The 23,398-nt window shown below is 43.4% G+C and overlaps 1 protein-coding gene and 1 pseudogene across 2 annotated transcripts in view; both read left to right on the top strand.

Annotated features, from left to right (window-relative positions):
• TANGO6 (transport and golgi organization 6 homolog) overlaps window positions 1-23,398 on the top strand; it is a 165,393-nt gene that overhangs the window by 119,863 nt on the left and 22,132 nt on the right. Inside the window, exons 11-12 of the mRNA XM_082712545.1 lie at window positions 307-458; window positions 10,699-10,812. Of these exons, the coding sequence (XP_082568671.1) occupies window positions 307-458; window positions 10,699-10,812 (266 nt within the window). The remainder of the gene's footprint in view (window positions 1-306; window positions 459-10,698; window positions 10,813-23,398) is intronic.
• Window positions 12,293-13,154, top strand: LOC309853919 (mesoderm-specific transcript homolog protein pseudogene; annotated as a pseudogene). Its single transcript has one exon. The product of its transcript is annotated as a mesoderm-specific transcript homolog protein pseudogene (transcript).

The raw sequence follows: 23,398 nt of genomic DNA, 5'->3' as shown, positions 1-23,398 counted from the left end.
ATACTATATACCATGATAGTATCACCATACCTTCTTAAAAAAAAAAAAGATTTATATATTTGAGAGAGTAAGAGAGAGGGAGAAAGAGCATGAGTTGGGGGAGGGGCAGAGGGAGAAACAGACTCCCTGCTGACCAGGGAGCCCTGCATTGGATTTGACCCCAGGACCCCGGGATCATGACCTCAGCTGAAGTCAGATGCTTAACCTAGTGAGCCACCCAGGTGCCCCTCATTATTCCTTTTTTAAGAACTTGAAAATTTATTTTTAAAGATTTTGATTTCATGTTTTAATGTTTTTTCCCTGTAGGGGACATGGTCTCAAAATACAGAGAACCTTTGATCCACACCTTCCTGAGGGGAGCAAGAGATCCTGATAGTGCTCACAGAGCCAGCAGCTTATCAAACCTTGGAGAACTGTGCCAGCGGCTGGATTTCCTGCTGGGCTCCGTGGTTCATGAGGTGATGCATGTCAATTCCTTTCTCTAAAGCTTGTTTTTTTTCTTGACCTATGATACAGGATTGGGAGTCAGATCTGTGGTTTTTTTCCAGATCAGATAAGTCATTGAACCTCCCTTGGCCTCACTAATCTTCTATGTATATCGAAAGTTATATACCAAAGAATTTTTTGGTGCAAGTAATAGGAAGTCACCTTAATTTACCTTATGCATTACAAGAGGATTTATTATAAAGATTCCAAGATAGCTAACAGAGTTGAAGGTACCTCGAGCAAGAGCAGATGGAACTAAACCCTGGGTCTGTGGGCCATCTGTGAGTTTCATCTCTGTTCACAGGAAAATCTCAGGCAAATATTCTAATTGGCCCTCTTTGGTCAGAGGTGCCCTGTAGTTCAGGGGGATGAGATTATTTACTCAAAAAGACAAATTAACTTCCATGTTTTGTTCACCACTCCACACCCAGTACTTGGTACATCGTACACAAAGGCTGAATAGGCAGCCACAACAATAGCCATGCGGGCTACTGGCACTGGACGCTCCTGGTTGATGAAATGTGCCTCTTGCTGTTGTCCTCTACGAACATCTTCCTCCAGCTTCTTCGATTTTATATTTGCCCTTGTGCTTGTTTAGTCCTAAATATATTAATATATATCCTGACTCCCTACTGTGTGCTAGGCACTCTGCTATTTAAAGACGATGCTGGACAGAAAAAGACCAGTTAACATGTGGACAAGAGTCTTTTTATTGCCAATGCTCTTGACTGTCTTAAATCTTCATTTGGAAGAAGTTGGCTTATAAATTATAAATATACAAATAAAACAGTTTGTGTTATTTTTCTGTTTGTGAGAGATCAGATTTCTCATACAGAGCACATAACTTTCCTCGAACAAAAACAGAACTGTAATAATTCTGGCTCCTTTTACACTATTTAGTATGCTGTGAGAAGGAATTTTCTTTGATGTCTGGTGATTGTGTCTTATGAATAAGCAGAGAAATACACTCATGGATATTGCAGACACTTGAATTTATGGCATTTCCTGATTCCTGAGCTTTATAGTCTTTGTTTTATTGATAGTAAAGGCGATTCATGTCCTTAAATTCCAACTTCAGATTTTTAAGAAATTTATCCATCAGTCATTTCCTCTCCTTTAGCTCTTCCATGAGGGACATACCCCTATGTCTAACTTGTACTTCTTTTTTCTTTTCTTTTTTTAAAGTTTTTATTTAAATTCCAGTTAACATACAGTGTTATATTAGTTTCGGGTGGAGTTTAGTGATTCAGCACTCAGATACAATACCCCGTGCTCGTCACTACAAGTGCCCTCCTTAATACCCATCACCTATTTATATATCCTTTTTTAAAATAACTTAGAAGCAATGATCATTACCAACTTCAGACCTTAGAGTGCTCTAATATATGTGAACCGTTAGGTACTTGATCTTCAGTGGTTTTGGATGGTGCTTAGCAAATCTCTTGTCCGTTAATATATGAACTTGTAACACTTAAGAGAAGGCATTTGCAGTAGCTCACCAGTTCTCCCGACTTCTTCACAAGTGTTCTCTCCCCGCTCCCCGGAGGCTCTCTTTGTCCCAGGCCCCCACCAGGCACCGTGGAAGTCAGCATGAGCAGGATGGACACCCCGACTCGGCTGGGGCGAGGCCATGTCGTTCAGCGCCCTGCAGCGAACCCTGCAAGCGTTCAAGTCTTCCTGGGGGTGGTGTCCAGGTCCCAGCGTGCCTTCTGGGTGCTCTACTCTTCCCACTGGTTCTAGAAGGGAAGCACCTGCTAGGCACCTTGGCTCCCCAGGCCTGGGGCCAGTCCAGAAAGGGGGTTGCTGAGGGTGCAGAGCCGAGAGAGGCAGGGATGGTCTGTGTGGACAGTGGGCCGCACAGAGGGTAGGGGTACTAGTGATGTGCAGCTAAAGATTTCAGCTTATTAAAACATCTCTGGGTCAAATAGTGAAGTGGTTCCCGCATTTTTTCTCTATTTACTCGGTCTCTTCACATGATTCAACCCAAACTGAACCATACCATGATCTGAACCATACCCAAATATTATCATTTTTCTGTTAAAGAGAGAGCGAGCATGGTGGTGGGGAGAAGGGGAGAGGGAGAAAGAGAGAGAATCTTAAGCAGTCTCCATGCCCAGCGTGAGCCTCCCCTTCGGCTCAATCTCAGTGACCCTGAAATCATGACCTGAGCCAAAATCAAGAGTTGGACCCTCAACTGACTGAGCTGCCCAGGTGCCCCTAAATATTATTATTTTTAATAACAGCTTTGCTGAGATGGAAGTCCCATACCATATAAGTCACCTATTTAAAGGGTACAATTCAATGACTTTTAGTTTATTTACAGAGTTGTGCAGCCATCACAAAATTTTTAAAACATAGCTGCGAACAGAATAAAAACTTATCCCAGATCTCCTGGTGGATCAGCTCAGGTCTGACAGGATTCCATACATTTTCTAAAACCAGTGACCCCAGATAGTACCTCATGCTCTTCTATGACCAAAAAAACTGAGACCATGTTTTTTTTTTTTTTTTTTTTTTTTTTTTTTTTTTTTTTTTTTGATGCAAAAAAATAATAATAATCTTAAAATAAAATTAAAGCAACATCAATGAGTCAGTAACAAAGATTGACAACAATATGACACAACAAATGAATAAATGCAACAAAAAGAATCACTAACCCATCCATGATGAACAAAACATCAAAAATCTAAATGAAGATGTGATTAGTGTGACAGATTTTTCCTTTATGTCCCCAGCAATCCCATAAAGTTTATAACAACCCTGATCCTGTCTTTATCTGAAGTTTCTTTTTTTTTTTTTTTTTTTTTTTTTTTTTTTTTTTAATTTTTTTTTTTTAATTTATTTTTTATTTTCAGCATAACAGTATTCATTATTTTTCACCACACCCAGTGCTCCATGCAATTCGTGCCCTTTATAATACCCACCACCTAGTACCCCAACCTCCCACCCCCCACCCCTTCAAAACCCTCAGATTGTTTTTCAGAGTCCATAGTCTCTCATGGTTCACCTCCCCATGTTTCTTTTTGAGTCCTAGACTCTTCTCCCCCTTTTCTCTCTTAAGGAAAATGTAGCACGCTATAGCATACTGGGGGCATAGGATTTCCCATCAGGACATTAGACAAAATTCTTGGTTTGACTGAGTAGAAAAATTGAGCTCAAGCAGGTTTTATAACATTCAAGAAGTGTCATCTCTCTGGAGAACCACCTGACCTGTTGAAAGAGGATGAAACCCCCAAGTGCACTTGGGGATGGGAATCAGTGAAGACCTGTCTCCAAACTACCTATTTACCTGCGGTCACCTGAGCACATGACTTAGACTCTGAACTTAGTTTCTGGCTTACATGGTATTAAAGGGGCGTCTGGCTGGCTCAGCAGTAGAGTTTGTGACTCTTGATCTCGGGCCATTAGTTCAAGCCCCGCCCCGCCCCTGCCCCTCCCCCTGGGGGGGGCGGGGAGGATAGAGATTACTAAGAGAAAAGGCAGGAGATTAAAATACCCACACTGCAGAGTTTTAACCAGGATCTAAAGATAACGTATATGTGGAAAATAAGGGAAGGTGGATATGGTGGTCAGCGTGATGTCAGGTGGAAGGGAGGCTGCAGTGTGAAATAGGGGATTCAAGGTGAACTTCATTTGGAAAGGTGACAATTGAGCAAAGTTTTTTTTTTTTTTAAATTAAGATTTTTCTTTAAGGAGCATTTTGGTCATTTGAAGGAGGCTGATGATGACAGTGCCAAGCATGGCAGCAAGGAAATGAGAGAACAGGGGTAACCAGTGTCCTTCAGATGTCCCCAGTCATACATCTACCCAACACCTACAATGTGCCAAGCCCTTTGTTAGAGGCTGAGATTTCAAAACCCTACAAGATCCCACCCTGCTTTCTAGGCTTGGGTAACCTGGTAGAAGCCACAGACCTTGGTGACTACAGTTGCTGTCCTTTGTGACAAGTGCCACAGGAGCACATTTTGGGAGCCCCTCAGTCAGGTTTGAATGTTGGCAAAGATGTGCTGGAGGAAAAGACCCTTGGACCTGAGTCTTTAGAACAAGTAGAGATTGGATAGCCCAAGAAGGCGTTTCAGCAAGGGCACCGAGCTGTGAGACAGCATGGCTTGTTGGAAGAACTGTTGGAAGATTCAAAAGGCTGGAGTGAAGGGTCGGGGTTGGGAGGCTAGTTGGTGGCAGCGCTGAGGCAAGAGAGGTCGACAGGGGCTGCATCATGAAGGGTCTTGTTAGCTTTACAGCTTCCTGGCTCACAGCAAGAATCAGGGATTGCTTATTAAGCCTTCAGAAATGAATTGTGACTAGGTAGTAGGCTGTTTGCTTCCCTTGGTGCTAACACAAAAAGAGAGCTCTTCCTTTTGTTTCTGCCTTAACATCCATGTGAGGAGCTGCTACTGTGGGGGCACCCAGCTGGCCAGCCTCTACCCTGCTTCTTGAGACCTGGACTCCCTGAAACACAAATCCCAGGCATGTTTATGATCACTAACAAATTATGAGCCCGGTGAGGGCAGAACTAGTCTTTATTTACCTAGGCATCCTCCTGGCACCTGGCACAGTGCTTGGCATATAGTGGGTGCTCTGTTTGTTAATTAATATTGAATGAAGAGGAGAATAAGGCTTATTGGGGAAGACTGGTTCCTGTGTGTTTTGAAAATAGTAATAATAGCAAGCACTTAATACTTTTCATGAGGGCCTTGTGTGTGTCAACTGATCCAGTTCTCACAAAGGAAACCGAGGCACAGAGAAATTAAATCAGTTGCCAAGGTCATACAGATAGGAAGTGGAGGGCTGGGCTTTGGATATAGGCAGGTGTTTCCAGCATCCATGCTCTTAACTGTGCTGTATATTATCTTCCAATAAATGAGTTCAGTTCATTTATATGATTGCTTTTGTGCCAAAAAAAAAAAAAAAATGCTTTTGTGCCTTAAAAAGGAGCAGTATTGCCATATAAGTAAAGCTACTGACAGGAAGGGTCATGCAGCTCCATTGCTTTTGGCAATGAAACTTCAGAAGGTAATATATTCCCTCTGATTTGGAAAACCAGGTGTTTCCATCCCACATAATTTCTGTCTCTTCTTTTTAGAAGTTTCTTCTTATGTAGCATCCCACGCTTGCCGTGTCATCAGCGCCAAACCAGCTGCCTTGGGTGGACTACAAGTTTGAACATGGTTGGACACCTGACAGCTTTAGCCTTTCAGCCATTGAGCCCTCTGGTAGTCAGACTGCTCATGTCCATTCCAATGGAAAAAGTGCGCTATTGGGCACAGCTCTTAAGTTGTTCTTTATGTATTTTGTTTACACAGTCAACAGATATGTATTGAGCACTTACTCTCTGCCAGTTACGGGACTACAACCAAGCTGTGTGCCAGATTATGGGGATCCAGCTGTGAACACAACACAGTTCCTTTCCTCACGTAGTGAAGTTCTAGAAAGGAGACGTGGGTAACAAACAAGCAAGGAAGTAAACAGGTATATCTTGTGTCAGATAGAGTGAGTGCTAAGGAAAGAAATCTAGTAAGGGAAGGGGCGCAAAGGGAGCTTGTTATGGTATGTGAACTTGGATGAACAGGAAAGGCTTCGCTGATGAGTGACATGTGAGATAAGACCGGAAGGAAGCAAGGGGCTGATCCAGGCAGATACCTGGGAGAGAGCATGCTAGGTGCGGGAGCAACAAGTGCAGAAGCCCTGAGGCGGGTGCATGCTTGACAGGCTACTGAACAGCAAGGCCAGGGGGTCAGGTGGTGGCAGTCTAAGCAGGGCCTTGTAAGGACTTTGGCACTTACTTTGAGTGATTTGGGAAGCCAAGGCAGAAGAATGAAGGGATCTAACTTATATTATTTTCTTTCTGAGAGAGCATATGTGCGCATGTGCAGCGAGGGGAGGGGCAGGGAGGGGGAGGGACAATTCCAAGCAGACCCTGGGCTGAGTGCAGAGCCCTATGCTGTGCTCATTCGTACAACACTGAGGTCATGACCTGAGCTGAAATCAAGAGTTGGACAACTTAATCGATTGGGCTACCCAGGTGCCTCATGTCATCTGTTTTGTTATAAAATTGAACAAACTAACCACAGTCTCTTCTAACATGATCTGAATTGGCAGTCATAGCTGTAGCTCTTGGGCCTCTGAAGAAAGAGGTCCTACCTGCTGGGTGGTCCACATTTGGGCACTGTCTGTCCTGTGACAGTGTTTGCTGGTAGGGAAGGAATATAAAAGATAGGATCAACCCATCTGTCTCTGTACTGGAAAATCAGGTTTTTCCTCCCTGTTGATGTCAAGATTTAACCTGTTGGAAGAGCATTATTATTTCCCCCTATTTCTCCTTTTTCTTGTCAAGAGCTATGTTGCTTGAAACCAAATATTTTTTTTTTAAGATTTTATTTACTTATTTGAGAGAGAGAGAGAGAGAGATCACAAGCAGAGGGGAAAGGTAGAGGGAAAAGCAGACTCCTCGCTGAACAGGGAACCCGATGGAAAATGTGATCCCAGGACCCTGGGATCGTGACCTGAGCTGAAGGCAGATCTTAACTGACTGAGTCACCCACGCATCCCTGAAACCAAATCTTTTTTTTACTAAAGATTTTATTTATTTATTTGACATAAAAATCACAAGTAGGCAGAGAGGCAGGCAGAGAGAGAGGAAAGGAAGCAGGTTCCCAGCTGAGCAGAGAGCCCAATGTGGGGCTCGATCCCAGGACCCTGAGATCATGATCTGAGCCGAAGGCAGAGACTTAACCCACTGAGCCAGTCAGGCGCCCCTGAAACCAAATCTTGAAAAGCATTTCCATCTTTATCAGTCTCTATGGGAAGTAAATATGATTTAAAGGAACCACAGCAAGAGGCCCATCCTCAATATGACAAGTAAGATGTACCCTAGATGAGAAGCCCATTGCAAACCGCTTTATATGTGATGCTCAGAATTCCATAATCCTGAGCTTTGGGGTATGATGCAAAGCCATCACCTCTGACCCCACCGAATGATCCAAATTGATTACCGGTCTTGCCGTGATGGGTGCAGTTGCCTAAGTGCACTTTGAAGATAGGTGGACCTCTGAGATGAGGACTCTAGGAAATGTCCTGGAGAACCCCAGGGAAGCTCCAGTAGGCATCAGGGTTCTCTTTCATGGCTGGTTAAGTGAGCAAGCTGAACATGTATTAATTGACTGTACTGCTTTTGTTCTTAAGGTTTCTCTGTTTACAAAATAGAAGGACAGATGATTTAGTTTCAGATAAGTTAGCAGACCAACTGAAACTTTAATAAAAGCAAGCTCTAAGAAAAGAGATAAAGATGCAGTTTGAAAATTGAAGTTATGCTTTCATGACATGTAGACCAACGCTGGTACCTTCTCACCTGGGATTTGGTTTGTCATAATCTTACCGTTTATTTTATTTTTATTTATATAGTTCTGATTATGCTTGGTATGTGCCAGCCATTTGGGCAAGTGATGTTTTCCTTATTTCTGTTGGTTCCTATCAAGTGTTAAATTGCTTAAACTGATTTTTAATATTTCAAGAGTAATCATCATCTTCCTCTTTATGTGTCTCTTGGAAGTGGATAGGAGTTAAGTATTTTAGTTAGTAAAGAGAATGTAGTTTATTAGAATATCCGCAATGTGGTTTGTTAGAATAGGCACTGATCCTGAAGGCAGGCAACACGAAGATCACATAGGTTGGGTTTCGCCCTCTGGGAGGACTTAGAAACAAAATAGAAATATTATACCAGTTCATAAATTAGTAAAGACCTTACATCATTGTCTATTTGCCAAGCCTTTTAGAGGTTGAAGGCAATGCTAAGTGTGTCCTTGGGGTTGAAGGTGTGAGAGATTGGCTCTGGGAGTGACTTGTCCAGACTGGGTCGATGGAAGATAGAGGCCATGTATCCTCCCTGCTTGAGGCTTCGACGAGGGGTCTGCCCCGCTGGCCTGTAGGAAAGCAACATTGCAAGCTGGACATGGGAGCTTGATCTGAACAGAAGTTTTGTTCTTGTCTCTAAATGGTATCTGCAAGAACATTGTAAAATTCTGATGCTTTAAAAACATTTTGCGTATTGACCATAATGCAGTTCATAGGATTTGATTCTTGTGATAGGTGTTGAGGAAGGTTCGTGATCAGGCCTCCTCCTGATCGTCCCGGATGGCTGGTTGCAGATGGGCTGTGTCCCCTCTGGTGCATACATCACTAACAGCCAGTAGCAAGCAGGAGGCCATTCCAGCTGATCTCAGCAGGGCTTGTGAGAGAGCAGGGCTCCTCTCCCAATCGTACCTTCAAAGTGGCACAAGAAGTCAGGCATTGGCCTAGCAGGGGAAGCCCTTTTCCAGTCAGGATTCTTCTGCCTATCCCAATTGTGGAATTAATCCCCGACAACAGAACTAGAGCCACTGAGTGAGGCACAAACATAGCCTGCTCAGCCCAGTGTGGCAGAACAGAGGTGGCAAGCTGGACACCAGCAAGGTTCTAGGCCAGGAAGCCTTGATCCACTAAATGTGGAAACCGAGGCCCCAAACTAAACCCAGAGGGATGCAGGCAAAAGGCTTGGGAGCATCTGCACATTGTGTGGGCCCAGGCTGGTTTCGTGCTTTAGTTACCAGACTCAATAAGCTGAACTTCATGTGTCAAGAAGGAAGGACTCCGGCCTAGCTCGAACTTGTCTCTCTGATTTCAGCGCTTACCTTGTAAATACTAAGCCTACAAGTGGAGGTAGCTATTATATTGTTACCTGTTTGGAGGTCACCCAAGGAATTCCTCTTAGGACTGGATTGCTTCTACCGTTAATGCCAGAGGCGTGGAAGCCACTGATGGTCTTGGGTCAGGGTATCCCAGGTCAAAAGCAGAAGCAGCTTGCTGGATCTTACTGAAAAACAGCCCCCAAAGAGTTGAGCTTTTCTGGGATTTCCCTTCACTTGCGAGATGCAAGTTTTTCTAATAGATGTACAACTTGATTAAGTGCCAATACATCACAGATGCAATTATATTTAAGAACAAGCTACTTCTTCTAATCTCTCTGCCATCACTGATTAATTAGACACTTTGAACTATGCCCAACTATTTAAAAGCTGTGAAAAATACAACCTGCATGGTTAAAATTTCTGCACAAGCCTATTTCCCCGTTTGTGCCTGTGTTTTTTTTTTTTTAACCTTTTTAAAAACCATTCTTTAAACATAGTATGTATTTACACATGTTTCCAAACACACAATCTGGCTATTTTCTTATCATGGTTAGGAATCGTCCCATGGTTAGCCAAGAAGTACACTCACACAGTAAATGAAATAAAGTATGTGAAAGACCAGTTGAATAATACAGACTTACTTTCAGATTGTTGCTGCCATTGGCCACACTTTGAAGATTTTTGTTTTTAATTTTTAAGTCTTGGATGAATACCTTAGGAACTAGGTTTTTTGCCGTTGTTTTTAGTGGTATCGCTTTATTGAGGTCTAAAAATATTTTTGTGCTTACCAGGAGTCGGGTGGGAGCAGGGTGGTTAACAGAAACGTTCTTATTTTATGACATATAATTACTAGCTATATATCTGGCACCATGCTGTGCTAGTAATTTCTAGTCTTTTCTGTCATATGGCTGTCTTTTAAAGGAAATGAGCATTGAAAGACCTATTCCACACATGCAGAAGCCCAGGGAGACTCTGAAATTGGCACCGGGTGACTGACACGGTGGGGTACACTAGGCTTGCAAGGCTGGGACATCTGAACATGCTGAAGAAGATCAGTTTGAATATTTATGTATTTCTCTAACCCTGGGCTGTAACTTTCATCAGTGGCGCATTCATCTTCATGCAGGGCCTTGAACTCGGAAGGCTGCTCAGCTGAATCTCCATGGTCCTCGCTCCTTAGAAGCCACTTGTGTTTGGGCCATCTTTCCGCCCTTCGATTTAGTGTCCCCAAATGGGGACAAGTCACATTTCTTCCCATTTTTGAGGAAATACTTGAATTTCACCATGTCTTTTTTAGATATACATATCCCTTCCAACTTCCTCATGCTCCCTTCTGAATACTAAATTGGATTTTGCCCTTTTCCAGAAGACCAAACTAAACAAGATCTCCACCACTAGCTCTCTCCCTCTTTATTGAGAACAGGGAAATTATCCACCCCTCTCTAAGCCAGATTGTTCATGATGAACGTGTAGAAAGTGGAACCCAGGTGAAAAGCTTTAGGTAATTGTGCAATCTGGATTTTTATTGACTTCTCTCTCACCCTCCTAGGTAACAGCTTGCCTGATAGCTGTGGCTAAAACAGACCATGAAGTTCAAGTGCGCAGAGCTGCCGTCCACGTGGTTGTGCTGCTGCTTCGGGGCCTCAGCCAGAAAGCTACTGAGGTGAGTCAGTTCCTTACCGTTTGCAGCTACCCTGCCTTTTTGGGTTTTATCTGTTTATCAGTCTCCCAGCCTCAGATCTTTGGACAGATGCATGCAGATGAATCCACCAGCAGAGCTTTTATTTTATAGCAGGAATACTATTTGCTTCTTTAGTCAGAGTCCCTATTTTCTTCTGTAGGGGTAGGCAAACTACGCATTTACTGCTGCAGGAAATCCAGAGCCCTGGTTTTTAGGTTGCGACTCTGAGTTCTGGCATTCTTCTCAGAGGGGCCGGTTCCGCGTGCGCTTACTGGACCGCACTAAGCCTGCCTCTGCGCGAACTTCAGTGACTTGTCTTCCTGTCTCATTTCATTGTTCAAAGCGAATTCCTGAAGGACCTCACTTAAAATGCTTCCTTTCTTGCTGTGAATTCAATCCCTAAGATTGTAGTTGCTGCATAAACTTTTTTCCTCCTCCGAGTGGGTCTGGCTGGATTTCTCCCCAGTGTATGGCCAATATAAGAAGAAAGCATATATATCCATATGTGTGTGAAGGATGAGTAACCTCAAAATTAATTTTCCTCTTGATTTTAATGGAAACTCATTCCCAGCTGAGTTTATAGAGAGAGTTTACATTAATCATTTATTTCCTGGTATCCACAGTACTCATCTGTGGCTGGCACATCAGTATTTAACTGCCACTGAAGCCTTTAGAAGAATGTTTTGTCAGACCTTCAGGCTTTACTCAGGATAGAATTTTGCCATATCAAGTGCCTGACCCCATTTTTGTACAAGCATGGACTCATTAGTTATCCCCTCTTTATTATTTAGGACCTTGATGGTGGTAGGGACACACGGATCACAACTCAGTAACACAGATTAATTTTAAAAAATTGCTATCCTCGCAACTGTCCTTGATGAGAATCTACTCTACAAGAGGGAATTAAAGTGTTTTTCATCCATGGTCAAGATCTACAAAACTCTTGGGGCACCTGGGTGGCTCAGTTGAGTCGATCTCAACCCAGGTCTGGATCTCAGGGTCTGGATCTCAGGGTCGTGAGTTGGGCCCCGCAACAGACTCAACCCTGGGCGTGGAGTCTACTTTAAAAAAAAAAAAAAAACTGCAAAACTCTTGCCAGATATACCATGGTTATGTAAGTTGTTAACAATGGGGGGAAACTAGGTGAGGGGTATACAGGAATTCTCGTGCAGCTTGTCTGTAAATCTAAAGTTATTTTAAAATAAAATTTGAGTTTAAAATGTGAGTTATAACACTATTAAAATATATCTGTACAACTCTGTGAGGGGGCTGCGGCAACCGGCACATCCCCGGGCTACTCACTCCTCTCGGGCGGAACTGCCCTCACGGGCTGCGGGCAGTGCCCGGCTGACGGCCGCCCCCGCACTGCTGCGGGCGCGGGGGGAGCTGGGGGCTGCACCCTGCTGTGCCGGGTTGCTTAGGATAACACGCAGCTGTGGCGCAGCAGGATCACCTCCGCAGGATGAGGGAGTGGGGGACCCGGGCGGGGCTACTTGCTGTGCCCCTGCTCACAGCCTGTCCGTATATTCCACCCGCCCCCACCTACTTTCTCCCACTCTCCACTCATGCCAATCTTCAGGCAAATTTGTCTCCTACAAGTGACGGCACAACTTCTACCAAGACTCTGTGGGTGTGATTGGAAGTCCTGAGATGAGCTCTTACGTGGGTTTCCAGCTTCCAGCTATGATCGGTACAAGATTTGGGAAGGTCTGCCCCTGAGGTTTTGTTGAGTGATTGCCCTTGATTTCTTGGGCTTTGGCTTCAGTGACATCCATCAGGCCACATCACTTCCTCCTATTTGAGCAGGTCAGCATTGTGGAGGCACCTTTGCACCTCTTGGGCTCCAGAACCACAGAGTCAGACTTTGGCTCACGATTAGAGAGATCACTGCCCAGGGGGTGCTCTGTAGGGGGTCAGCTTACCGTGAAGAGTCTCTGGCTATCCAACAGAGGCATATTGCCTGTGGTTGACGGCTCTCTCCTTCTCCAAAAGCTTCTCAAAAATGGAAGCCTTCTGTCACCCATCCTCACACGATTGATGAACTTCTTTGTATTCTCCCGAGGACTTGCCCCAGTCTTTGGGCTGTCCACCCAGTGCTCTGAGAGTGAGCTGTGGAACATGGAGGCAGGGATACCCAACAATGACAGAACTTAGTTACCGTCAGTCTCTGCGGCTACATCAGCCAGTGAAAGAAGTTTAGCAGATGCTGGTTGGGAGCTCTTGCTTCTGTAACTGTTCCCATTCGTTTTATCTGTGGGCCGTTGGATCCCATGAATGTCTATCCAGTGGTTTTTAAGCTGTATAGGAACACTGTCCACGGCTAGAGGATCCCCTGGCTTCCTGAATACATATACGGGCTTCATCAACTCCTTCTGAGCTGGGAAGAGTAGCTTCCCTGTGTTACCTCCCCTACTTCCTTATGTTGTGTATTCCTCTTAGGAGGAAATGCCCCAGAGAGGTGCTGGCCGCCAAACGCTGTTCTCTCATGAAAGTCCACTTGACTCACACGGGTGGTCAGCATGTAGTTAAAAGCCCGCAGAAGCTCCGGCTAAGGATGTCCTAACAGTCCCTCCGTTCTTCCCACTTCTGAGTGAGTGTATGGACTTGCCTCTCTCTTTTTGTCTCTGATGAGCATTACTTCTCACAGATATAGATAGAGAGACATTCTTAAAAATCTTTTCAACACTTCTGTGGATTCTGCTGAAGTATTTAGAAGTACTCATTTCTGGCCCATCCTTGCCTGGAGTCCTATGGTGAAGACTGAGGAACCTGTCCTTGAATGGCTCTGAGGCCACATGCTGTTCAAAGTTCTCTAAGCAACACAGCTTCAAGTGTTGCTTAGAGTGAGTGAGAGTGAGTCTCCCTTGTCATAACTTTGGATTTCATTTCATCAGCTGCTTTTAATTATAGACATTTTTTAATAGGTTTTGGGTTGGAAAATGTGGTATTCTAAGTATACTTTAAGACTATGATTTATCGACACATATTATATATATTTTATAAGGGTACTAAACCAACAGATACTCTGGCAGAGTAGTGAACCTTTTAAACATGTTTAATTTCTGAATAAATTGGATTCAATCCAAACTATTTACAGAATTTCCTAAAATCGCAGGATATTATGAACCAGTAGCATCTGTGCCAGAGATTAATTGTTATTAGCTAATTCTAACAGCAAATAACAGTCTGACTCTTTGTACCTCAGTGCTTAGAAGCATGTCCCTCCTGAGTTGGAGGGGAGGGAATCGTTGTGTAGTCCAAGTCACCGTGCTAAATATACATTGATTCCTTTTATGACAGTTGCTTAACTTCTCATTGGTTGTCCCAGAGAGGCTTCCTCATATAGCTCAGTAATCCCTGTACTTTACAGATAGGAAAGTTCCAGGAACTTTAAGAACAAATACTGAAAGGCCTATGAGCAAATGGTGCTGAATATTTCTTTTTCTTGCTTTCTTTCTTTCTTTTTTTTTTTTTTTTAAGAAATTTTTATTTATTCATTTGACAGAGATCACAAGTAGGCAGAGAGGCAGGCAGAGAGAGAGGAAGGGAAGCAGGCTCCCTGCTGAGCAGAGAGCCTGATGCAGGGCTCGATCCCAGAACCCTGGGATCATGACCTGAGCTGAAGGCAGAGGCTTTAACCCACTGACCCACCCAGGCGCCCCCACTTTCTTTTTTTTTTTTTTTAAAGTAGGCTCCATGCCCAGTGTGGAGTCCAGTGGAGGGCTTGAACTCACAACACTATGAGATCAAGACCTGAGCTGAGATCAAGAGTTGGACGCTTAAACAACTGGGCTACCCAGGCGTCCCGCTGAATTTTTCTTCTTTTTTTTTAAGCCACAGTTTCAGTTGTCTTAATCAAAACAGGATGATTAAGTGAATTTTTAAAAAGATTTTATTCATTTATTTGACAGAGAGAGAGAGAGCTCTAGCACATGTATAAGCACGGGGAGTGGCAGGGAGAGGGAGAAGCAGGCTCCCCACTGAACAGGGAGCCCAGTGACATGGGGTTCCATCCCAGGATCCTGGGATCGTGACCTGAGCCGAGCCACCCAGGCACCCTGATTAAGTGATTATTTATTTTTTTTTTAAGATTTTATTTATTTATTTGACAGACGGAGATCACAAGTAGGCAGAGAAGCAGGCAGAGAGAGAGGAGGAAGCAGGCAGAGAGAGAGGAGGAAACAGGCTCCCTGCTGAGCAGAGAGCCCGATTCGGGGCTCGATCCCAGGACCCTGGGATCACGACCTTAGCCAAAAGCAGAGGCTTTAACCCACTGGGCCACCCAGGCACCCCAAGTGATTATTTTAAATTCTTTTTTTTTTTTTTATTAGCAACTTTAGGTATAACAACTAAAACTGGAATTAATGTGTATTTTCTATTAATAAAAATGAATTTTGACAAAAGTGGCCAAAAAAAACCTCTAGAAGTACACACACCCTTACTGAATGAGTGAGAGAAAGAGAGAGTGAGTGTATGTGTATGTGCACAGCAAAGTATCTGGCTAGTCAAGTGAGAGAAGAAATAGAAACTCTATCTAGATTTCTCACATCTGTGTGGAGCCAAGGAAAGCAACACTCCTGGTCTCACCAGTGCTAAAATAATTTGTGGCCATGGAATATTGTTGTCACTTTCAAAAAACCATGTGACTGGAAAACCTCTCTCCTGTTCTCCAAACCAGCTCTGTCTTGCGCTTACTGAAATATATAAATTGTGCTTGCTCGGTGAGTAAAGATGGGATGAATGTAGAGTTCCTTTTCCTGGTGCATCCTTAAGAGCAGGTGTGTTAAATCTTGTAATCGTAGGTGTGATTATAATCAGTGGCACTTTAATGAGAAACGGAGATCACCACAAAGCTTTCAATCTAGGATTTATCTTTTCTGCTGTTTTGCCCCTAGGAACAGCTGAAATGAAAATGCCACTTTGCTGATGAAGTTGTGTGTGTATGTGTGTGTCTCTGTGTGTGTTTCCTCTTCTAATCATTATTTCTGAAGTTACACAGTGCCAAAAGATAATGCCAGGTTTCAGTGAATTCTCTCTTGCTGGTAGATGTGCCCGCCAAGGACCTCTGTGGTTCTGGCCGCTTGGAGAGGAGGTAGAGAGTCCAGAAGATCAGGAGGTAGATTGGGTTCACAAAGGGGAGACATCACAGACCCACTCATTTGAAAGCAGTCAGAATCTTGTGCAATGAACACAATATCCACACTGGAGGGAGACACTGTATTCTCTTTCTTTCTTTTTTTTCTTTCTTTCTTTCTTTTTTAAAGATTTTATTCATTTATTTGACAGACAGAGATCACAATTAGGCAGAGAAGCAGGCAGAGAGAGAGAGAGGAGGAAGGCAGGCTCCCCGCTGAGCAGAGAGCCCCATGCAGGGCTTGATCCCAGGACACTGAGATCATGACCTGAGTCGAAGGCAGAGGCTTTAACCCACTGAGCCACCCAAGCACCCCTGTATTCACTTTCTTTCTTTCTTTTTAATGATTTAAAAAAAAAATTTTTTTTCTTTTCAGTGTAACAGTATTCATTGTTTTTGCACCACACCCAGTGCTCCATGCAATTCGTGCCCTCTCTAATACCCACCACACAGTTCCCCCAACCCTTGTATTCATTTTCTTAATGAAAAACTTATTTTCTCTGCTTAGCCTTGTTTTGGCCTTATGACCATATCTGGTAACTGCTAATTTATTCCCATGATAGCCTGAAGCCCAGGAGAAGCCAGAAGGAACTCCCTTTTAATCTATTCTACCTTACCCTTCTTGAAAATTAAATGTACTAGGAGTACCCAGGGGAGGGGGTATGTTTAGACCTGTGCCTTCTGTTGGCCTCAGAATTAAGAGCAGCCCTCCTAGCATGGAGAGGGTAAGCTGAACAACAGAATGAAAAAAATTCTGCCCAACTATCCAGGTCTTTGCAAACTAACTTCCCAGATCTTTGCAAAGTGACTTGTTTATTTCAAGTATTGTAGATGTTTAGAACATCCATTTTCAGAAATACCTTCCAAAGACAATAATGAATAATTGGGGCAGAAACAGCTGAGTAATAGCCTACCAAGCCCTCCTTCAGATAACAACTATAAATTCTGGACATACTATAGTAAGCAGCCGCCTTGAGACATTGAGCACACAGCTACAGACTCTCATAGGGAGTCCGTGCTCAGAGGAGAGGTCCTGGACAGAGTCAGTTTCCATCCGTTTTCTTGGCTTTTAACCTAGGGACAAGGCTATTTGGGAATGCATGCAATCAATGCAGGAGGGGCACGGGTAGAAATATCACAGTCTTTCTAGCCTGGCAAACCAGAACACTGAATCTGGGAAACCACAGCTCCAGGACAGAGAAGGGAAATCCTGGAATATCCTGGAATGGGTAGATCCAGAGAAAGGCATCCCAAATTCTGTTTGCCTACATGTAGAACTTACCCCTGAACTGAGCAAGATAAGTGCCCACTTTAAAAAAAGAAGAAGAAGCGGCAGAAACCACTAATTGGAGAAGAGCGAATTCTAGGGTCTTCTTTTTTTTTTTTTAATTTTTTATTTTTTATGAACATATATTTTTATCCCCAGGGGTACAGGTCTGTGAATCACCAGGTTTACACACTTCACAGCACTCACCAAAGCACATACCCTCCCCAATGTCCATAATCCCACACTTCTTAATTTAACATTTATAATGTCCAGGATATAGTCGAAAATAACTCAATATATGAAAAACCAGGAAAATGTAAATATTCTCAGTAGAAAGGAAAATGAAACTGAGACCACCCCAAGGTAATCCTGATGTTGGGATTTTAAAGGAGCTATTATAATTATCCTTAATGAAGTAGAAGAGAAAAATGCCTATAATTAATAAAAAGATAGAAATCTCAGCAAATATTATGTAAGACTGATGAATCATTAAGCTCTACCTTTGAAACTAATAATATACTATATGTTAATTAATTGAATTTAAATAAAAAATTTTAAAAATTAAAAAAAATGAAGAAATCGTTTTTTAAAAAGCCAAATGGGAGTTCTAGAACTAAAAACTATAATACCTGAGATATTTTTAAAAATCACTGAATAGAATTAAAAGCAGAACAATAGAGATGATCAAATTTGAAGAAGAGAGAAAAAAAGATTTAAAAGGTAAGTGATCTGGAGTGACCAGAGGCTCTCAGAAACCTAAACCTGTATTTCCCCTAGGAGCCATGGTTCAGTATCCACTGATACTGAACATGAACACTAATTCAGTGTTCATGGCAACTTTATAGAACATAATTACCATAAATAATGAGAATTGGCTGTAGGCAGTAGGGGAAAAGCTGATGATCCTAAAAAAAGGATGAGTACTTTGGGACTGACTGTAGTTCTAGATTTATTTAGGTAGCTACTACTACAGTCCTCTACACAGTTTACAGAGAGTTGACTTCTTAGAAGAACTGTGAAGTACTTGAGAACTTTGCACATGGGTTTACAGTGACTAAATGTGACAGCAATTTATGTGACTCTTGATCTCGGGGTTTTGAGTTCAAAGTCTCCCAATACGAATAGAGATTACTGAAAAATAAAATCAATCATTCATTCATTCATTCATTCATTCATGTATGACTGAGAAACTGTACTCAATGGAGTAGGGGAGGGACAGAGGGAGAGGAAGAGAATCCCAAGTAGACTCCCCACTGAGCATGGAGCCTAATGCAGGGCTCGATCTCATGACCCTGAGATCATGACCTAAGCAGAAACCAAAAATGTAGATCAGTTTTCAGGGGTGCCTGCTGGCTTTGTTGTTTAAGGCTCCAACTCTTGATCTCAGCTCAGGTGTTGACCTAAGGTAGTGAGTTTAAGTCCTGCATTTGGCTCCACACTGGGTGTGGAGCCTCCTTAAATAAAAGAAAATCTTTTTTAAAAAATGTGCTAACATTTTATATTTAAACTTTCTCTCTTGCTTTTTTTTTTTTTTTAAAGATTTTATTTATTTATTTGACAGAGATCACAAGTAGGTAGAGAGGCAGGCAGAGAGAGGAGGAAGAGGGCTCCCTGCTGAGCGGAGACCGCCCCCCCTCCAATGCCAGGCTTGATCCCAGTACCCTGGGATCATGACCTGAGCCGAAGGCAGAGGCTTTAACCCACTGAGCCACCTAGGCACCCCTCTCCCTTACTTTTTAATAGTAAAAGGTAATTCCTAGAGCATAGCTTTTCTTCCTTCTAGTCACTCATTTTAGGTGGAAAAAAACACAACAGTCTATATTGTGTCTAATAGGAGATAAGTAGTAGGCTTTAGAATTCATTCTTTCAAGATGATAAATAAGTCTTTTCTTTTTTTTTTAAAGGTTTTATTTATTTATTTGACAGACAGAAATCACAAGTAGACAGAGAGGCAGGCAGAGAGATAGGGGGAAGGAAGCAGGCTCCCTGCCCAGCATAGAGCCCAATGCAGGGCTTGATCCCAGGGCCCTGGGATCATGACCCGAGCCAAAGGCAGAGGCTTAACCCACTGAGCCACCCAGGCGCCCTGATAAACAAATCTTAACACCCGGTCCTGTCTTCAGAAAATAAGCAAACCATGGAAACATCTTTAGGGAGAAGAGTTTGGGATTAATTATAAACTGATGGCTGAGTCAGGTTCTGAGCTAAGTTGAGTCCTCTTCTCCCCCCCACCAGAATGATTTTGAATTCCTTCTTTGAGTCCAGTGATAGGCTCTGATGACCTAAGCCTCTTCCTGATAACATTATGAAGAGTGGTTTCAGTGCCATTTGTGTATTCAGAGGTTATTCTCCTAGTTCTTTGTCAGAGAAAATGCATACCCTGGCCTTAAAAAAACCAAACCAAACCAAACCAAAGAAAAACCAAAAAACCCCGGCTCAAGTGTGATGTTAGGCACTTTTGGATACAGCAGTTACCTGTGGTCTTGTCCAAAAGATTGGGTGAGTGAGTCCCAGGTTCACCTTGTTTCCAGTCTGTCCAGACTGAGAACAGAGACCCGAGGAGGACTTGGCCCTTAATCTCTGACACAGCACATATGACAAGTTATAAGTAAATGGACACAAGGAATGGAAACTTTTCTTTCCTTTTATTGGTTTTGTTCTATCCTGAAAGTTATTTTGACAACATTTGGTGTGGTTTTCGTGCTGTGAGTACAGTGAACGGGCCCAGTTTCCTTCCTGGAGCCAGTTTCACACATTGCTCTTTTTAACAGCTTGAAGGCCCTGTGTGAGGAGTAAATGAGAAGAACATTTATATAAACATGACTGAGATCCAGGTAATAATTATTTCCCTATAAACTTTGAAAAAGTGCTTGGGAGAGAGAGCCCTTCCAGGACTGAAATTAAAGAGCCTGCTCCCTTTCTGGGAACGTAGGGCTCCGACCGCTGGGCCAAGGCAGCAGTTCTGTCGATCATCTGCTACTGGCCAGGGCCTGGCTGTTTACAGTGTTGGTATTATTCCTAAAAGACATTTAATAAGAATTCAGCCTTTGCTGGACACTGTTCACAGTGTCAAGAGAGACAGAGGCTTAGAGGGACTTTCAGCTGAGTCCTAGGTTTATAAATGGTCTCTTCCCCCCAAACTCTTTCTTCTTCTCTCTCAGACAGTGGAGATGCTGCCGCTCCATTTCAGTCTTAGAAGAAAGGATCCACTCGGACTCTGTAGTCATTTCCTGGGGCTGCCTAACAAAGTACCAATGACAGTAGAACTACTGTCTCCTACTTCTGCAGGCTAGAAGGCCAAACTCAAAGTGTCCACAGGGCCGCATGCCTTCTGAAACCTGTAGGGAAGTTCCTCCTTGTCTCTCGCTGGCTTCCGGTGCTCGGCTGGCGGCCATTGGCATGTGTTGGCTTGGAGCCACAGAGCTTCAGTCTCTGCCTTTGTCATCATGTGTGTTCTCCCCATGTGGCTCTGTCTTCACGTGGCTTCCTTCTTCCTTTCTGGAATAGGGCCCCTCCTCCAGTATGACCTTAACTAGTCCCATCACAACGACTGTTTCCAAATAAGGTCACATTCTGAGGTGCTAGAGGTTAGGCCCTCACTGTATCTTTCAGCAGTGGGGACACACAATTTAACCCATACTGGGCCCCTAGGATTCCATAGTCCCTTCTCTTTTGTGCTTATGCTTTCCACCTGTTCATTATTGCTGCATCTTGAGAAGCCTTTTCTGTGTGGGGTATCTCTTCTCCAATCCTATTCTTCCTTTTTTTTTTTCCTCTCTTTTTTAAGTGTCCGTACCACATACTCCAGCCTCAGGAAGACAAGAGAAGCAGTGTTTCTGACATCCTTACCTTGAAAGAACTTGTTTCTGACACTTGAAAGAATAAGGAGCCACGTGGAGTAATTTTTTGGACTCTTGGACTTGGTGCCTGTTCTGGGATTGGTGCAAATCTCTTAACCTCTCTGAACCTCATCTGCACATCAGCCCTATCCCCCTGACACAGATGTGGTGAGGATTAGATGAGATGACATGTGATATTCTGCAACTGTAAAGGATTGTAAATGCAGAAGATGACAGTGATGATGATTAGTCCTCATCGTGGGTGCTGGTGGGATTGTTAGGACGACTGTCATCACCACCACGGCTACTATCATATCCTTAGATTTGCTGGGGTTTTGAAGGATTTTTTTTAAACCCACCAAAGAGGGGCGCCTGGGTGGCTCAGTGGGTTAAGCCGCTGCCTTCCGCTCAGGTTATGATCTCAGGGTCCTGGGATCGAGCCCCGCATCGGACTCTGTGCTCAACAGGGAGCCTGCTTCCTCCTCTCTCTCTCTCTGCCTGCCTCTCTGCCTGCTTGTCATCTCTCTCTGTCAAATAAATAAATAAAATCTTAAAAAAAAAAAAAAAACCCACCAAAGATAAGTTTATATTCGATCTGAGTGAATAGGCAGTTCATTTCGTGGCTGGAACTTTCAGAACCTTACACTTTATCATGCCGGGCACACACCATCAGTCATCTCAGGTTTTGGAGGACAGGCTTTAGTACGTGGAATCCAGCTTTCTGACTCCGTGAGAGGATCTCATGATTGCATATATCACCTTGTTCTTCCTCATGGATACCAGCTGGACTGGAAAACGTAGAAGAATCTAGATGCTTTTGTAGTTATCGAACCAGAGAATTTAACCTACATTTGGACATGGTTTGACCTCCAGCGGTATTGTTTTCTCCCTTCCTTCCCTATCACTATGAAGCAGTGGATATAGTACCACAAATAATAATACCACTTATTTAAATTTTTTTATTTTTCACCTATTTAAGAGAGAAAGCATAAGCAAAGGGAGTAGCAGAGGTAGAGGAAGAAGCAGACTCCCTGCTGAGCAGGGAGCTGGGTACAGGGCTCGATCCCAGGACCCTGAGATCATGACCTGACCTAAAGGCAGATGCCCAGCCAACTGAGCCACCCAGGTGCCCCTGAACTTCTTATTTTTTTAAAGAAAGAGCAAATAGGGCATTGTGGCTGGCTCAGTTGGTAGAGCATGCAACTCTTGATCTCAGGGAAGGGAATTCAAACCCTATGTTGGATGCAGAGTTTACTTAAAATAGGTATGCCTGGGTAGCTCAGTCGGTTGAGCATCCAGCTCTTGATTTCAGTTCAGGTCATGATCACAGGGTCATGAGGTCAAGCCCCATGTCAGGGTCCACACTCACTAGGGAGTCTGCTTGAGATCCTTTCTCTCCCTCTCCCTCTGGCCCTACCCACTTTCCCTCTGTCTCACAGGTGCCTGTGTGCTCTCTCTCAAATAAATAAACCTTTTTTAAAAAAAAGAAAAAGAGCAAATAAAGATTATTTCAAAACAAATAATTACACCAGTAGAGGATGAAAATACCCATTATGCAGTCACCTGTTTCTCTCCCATGCTGAGAATATTTAAAGTAACGTTTTAGTTAATCGAGTGGAGACTTGTATCAAGTACTAGTTCCCGTTCAGCCATCTACTTTTTCTGTAAATAGCAAAGTTCTCATCACTTCTCTGTGGCGAGGGGTTGCCAAAAAAACTGTGATGATTTTTTACACCTGTTATATATATTTAGAAGCTTGTCTTATTCTGTTAAAGCCCAATATAATTTGCTGTCTTTTCCTTCCTAAGACCCAGTCAGACCAGAAGCACAACTTCTCAAATGTTCATTCCCACACATTAACAACCAAATGTTTAGTCATTAATGAATGCTTGTTTTTCCAAGGATCTCTACCGTCTGTCAAATACAAGATTTCTTTGTGGAATAGCAACTCAGAAGTCAGACTCTTAAACCGCTGAGTTAAAGAGGGTTTACAGCTACATAACCCTGGACAGTATCCGGGGCATTTTCTAGGGATGTCTTTGTCCCAGGATCTGAGCCGGCGTCTGAGAGAGTAGGGCTAGAAGGTGTCAGGAGAGGAGTGGTGCCGGGCTGGAGTCAGAGCCAACCTAAGGGAAGTTGCACAGGAGAAAGGCAAAGCCAGGTGGAGGCAGATGAAGACACATCCACCAGGCCTCTGCTGCTTACCTAAAGGGAGATAAATGAGTGTGCTGTGTTCATCAATCGCGCAAGAGCCCCATTCCCGCCATAGCTTGTATTTTTTTCCTCACGTAATTTCCTAAATTGAGGTGGAACTCATATCGATAAAAT

The sequence above is a fragment of the Mustela nivalis genome (assembly GCF_964662115.1).
Source record: "Mustela nivalis genome assembly, chromosome: 18".
Classification (NCBI taxonomy): Eukaryota; Metazoa; Chordata; class Mammalia; order Carnivora; family Mustelidae; genus Mustela; species Mustela nivalis.
Note: the sequence above shows the minus strand (reverse complement) of the source record. Positions and strands in the feature narration are given on the sequence as shown.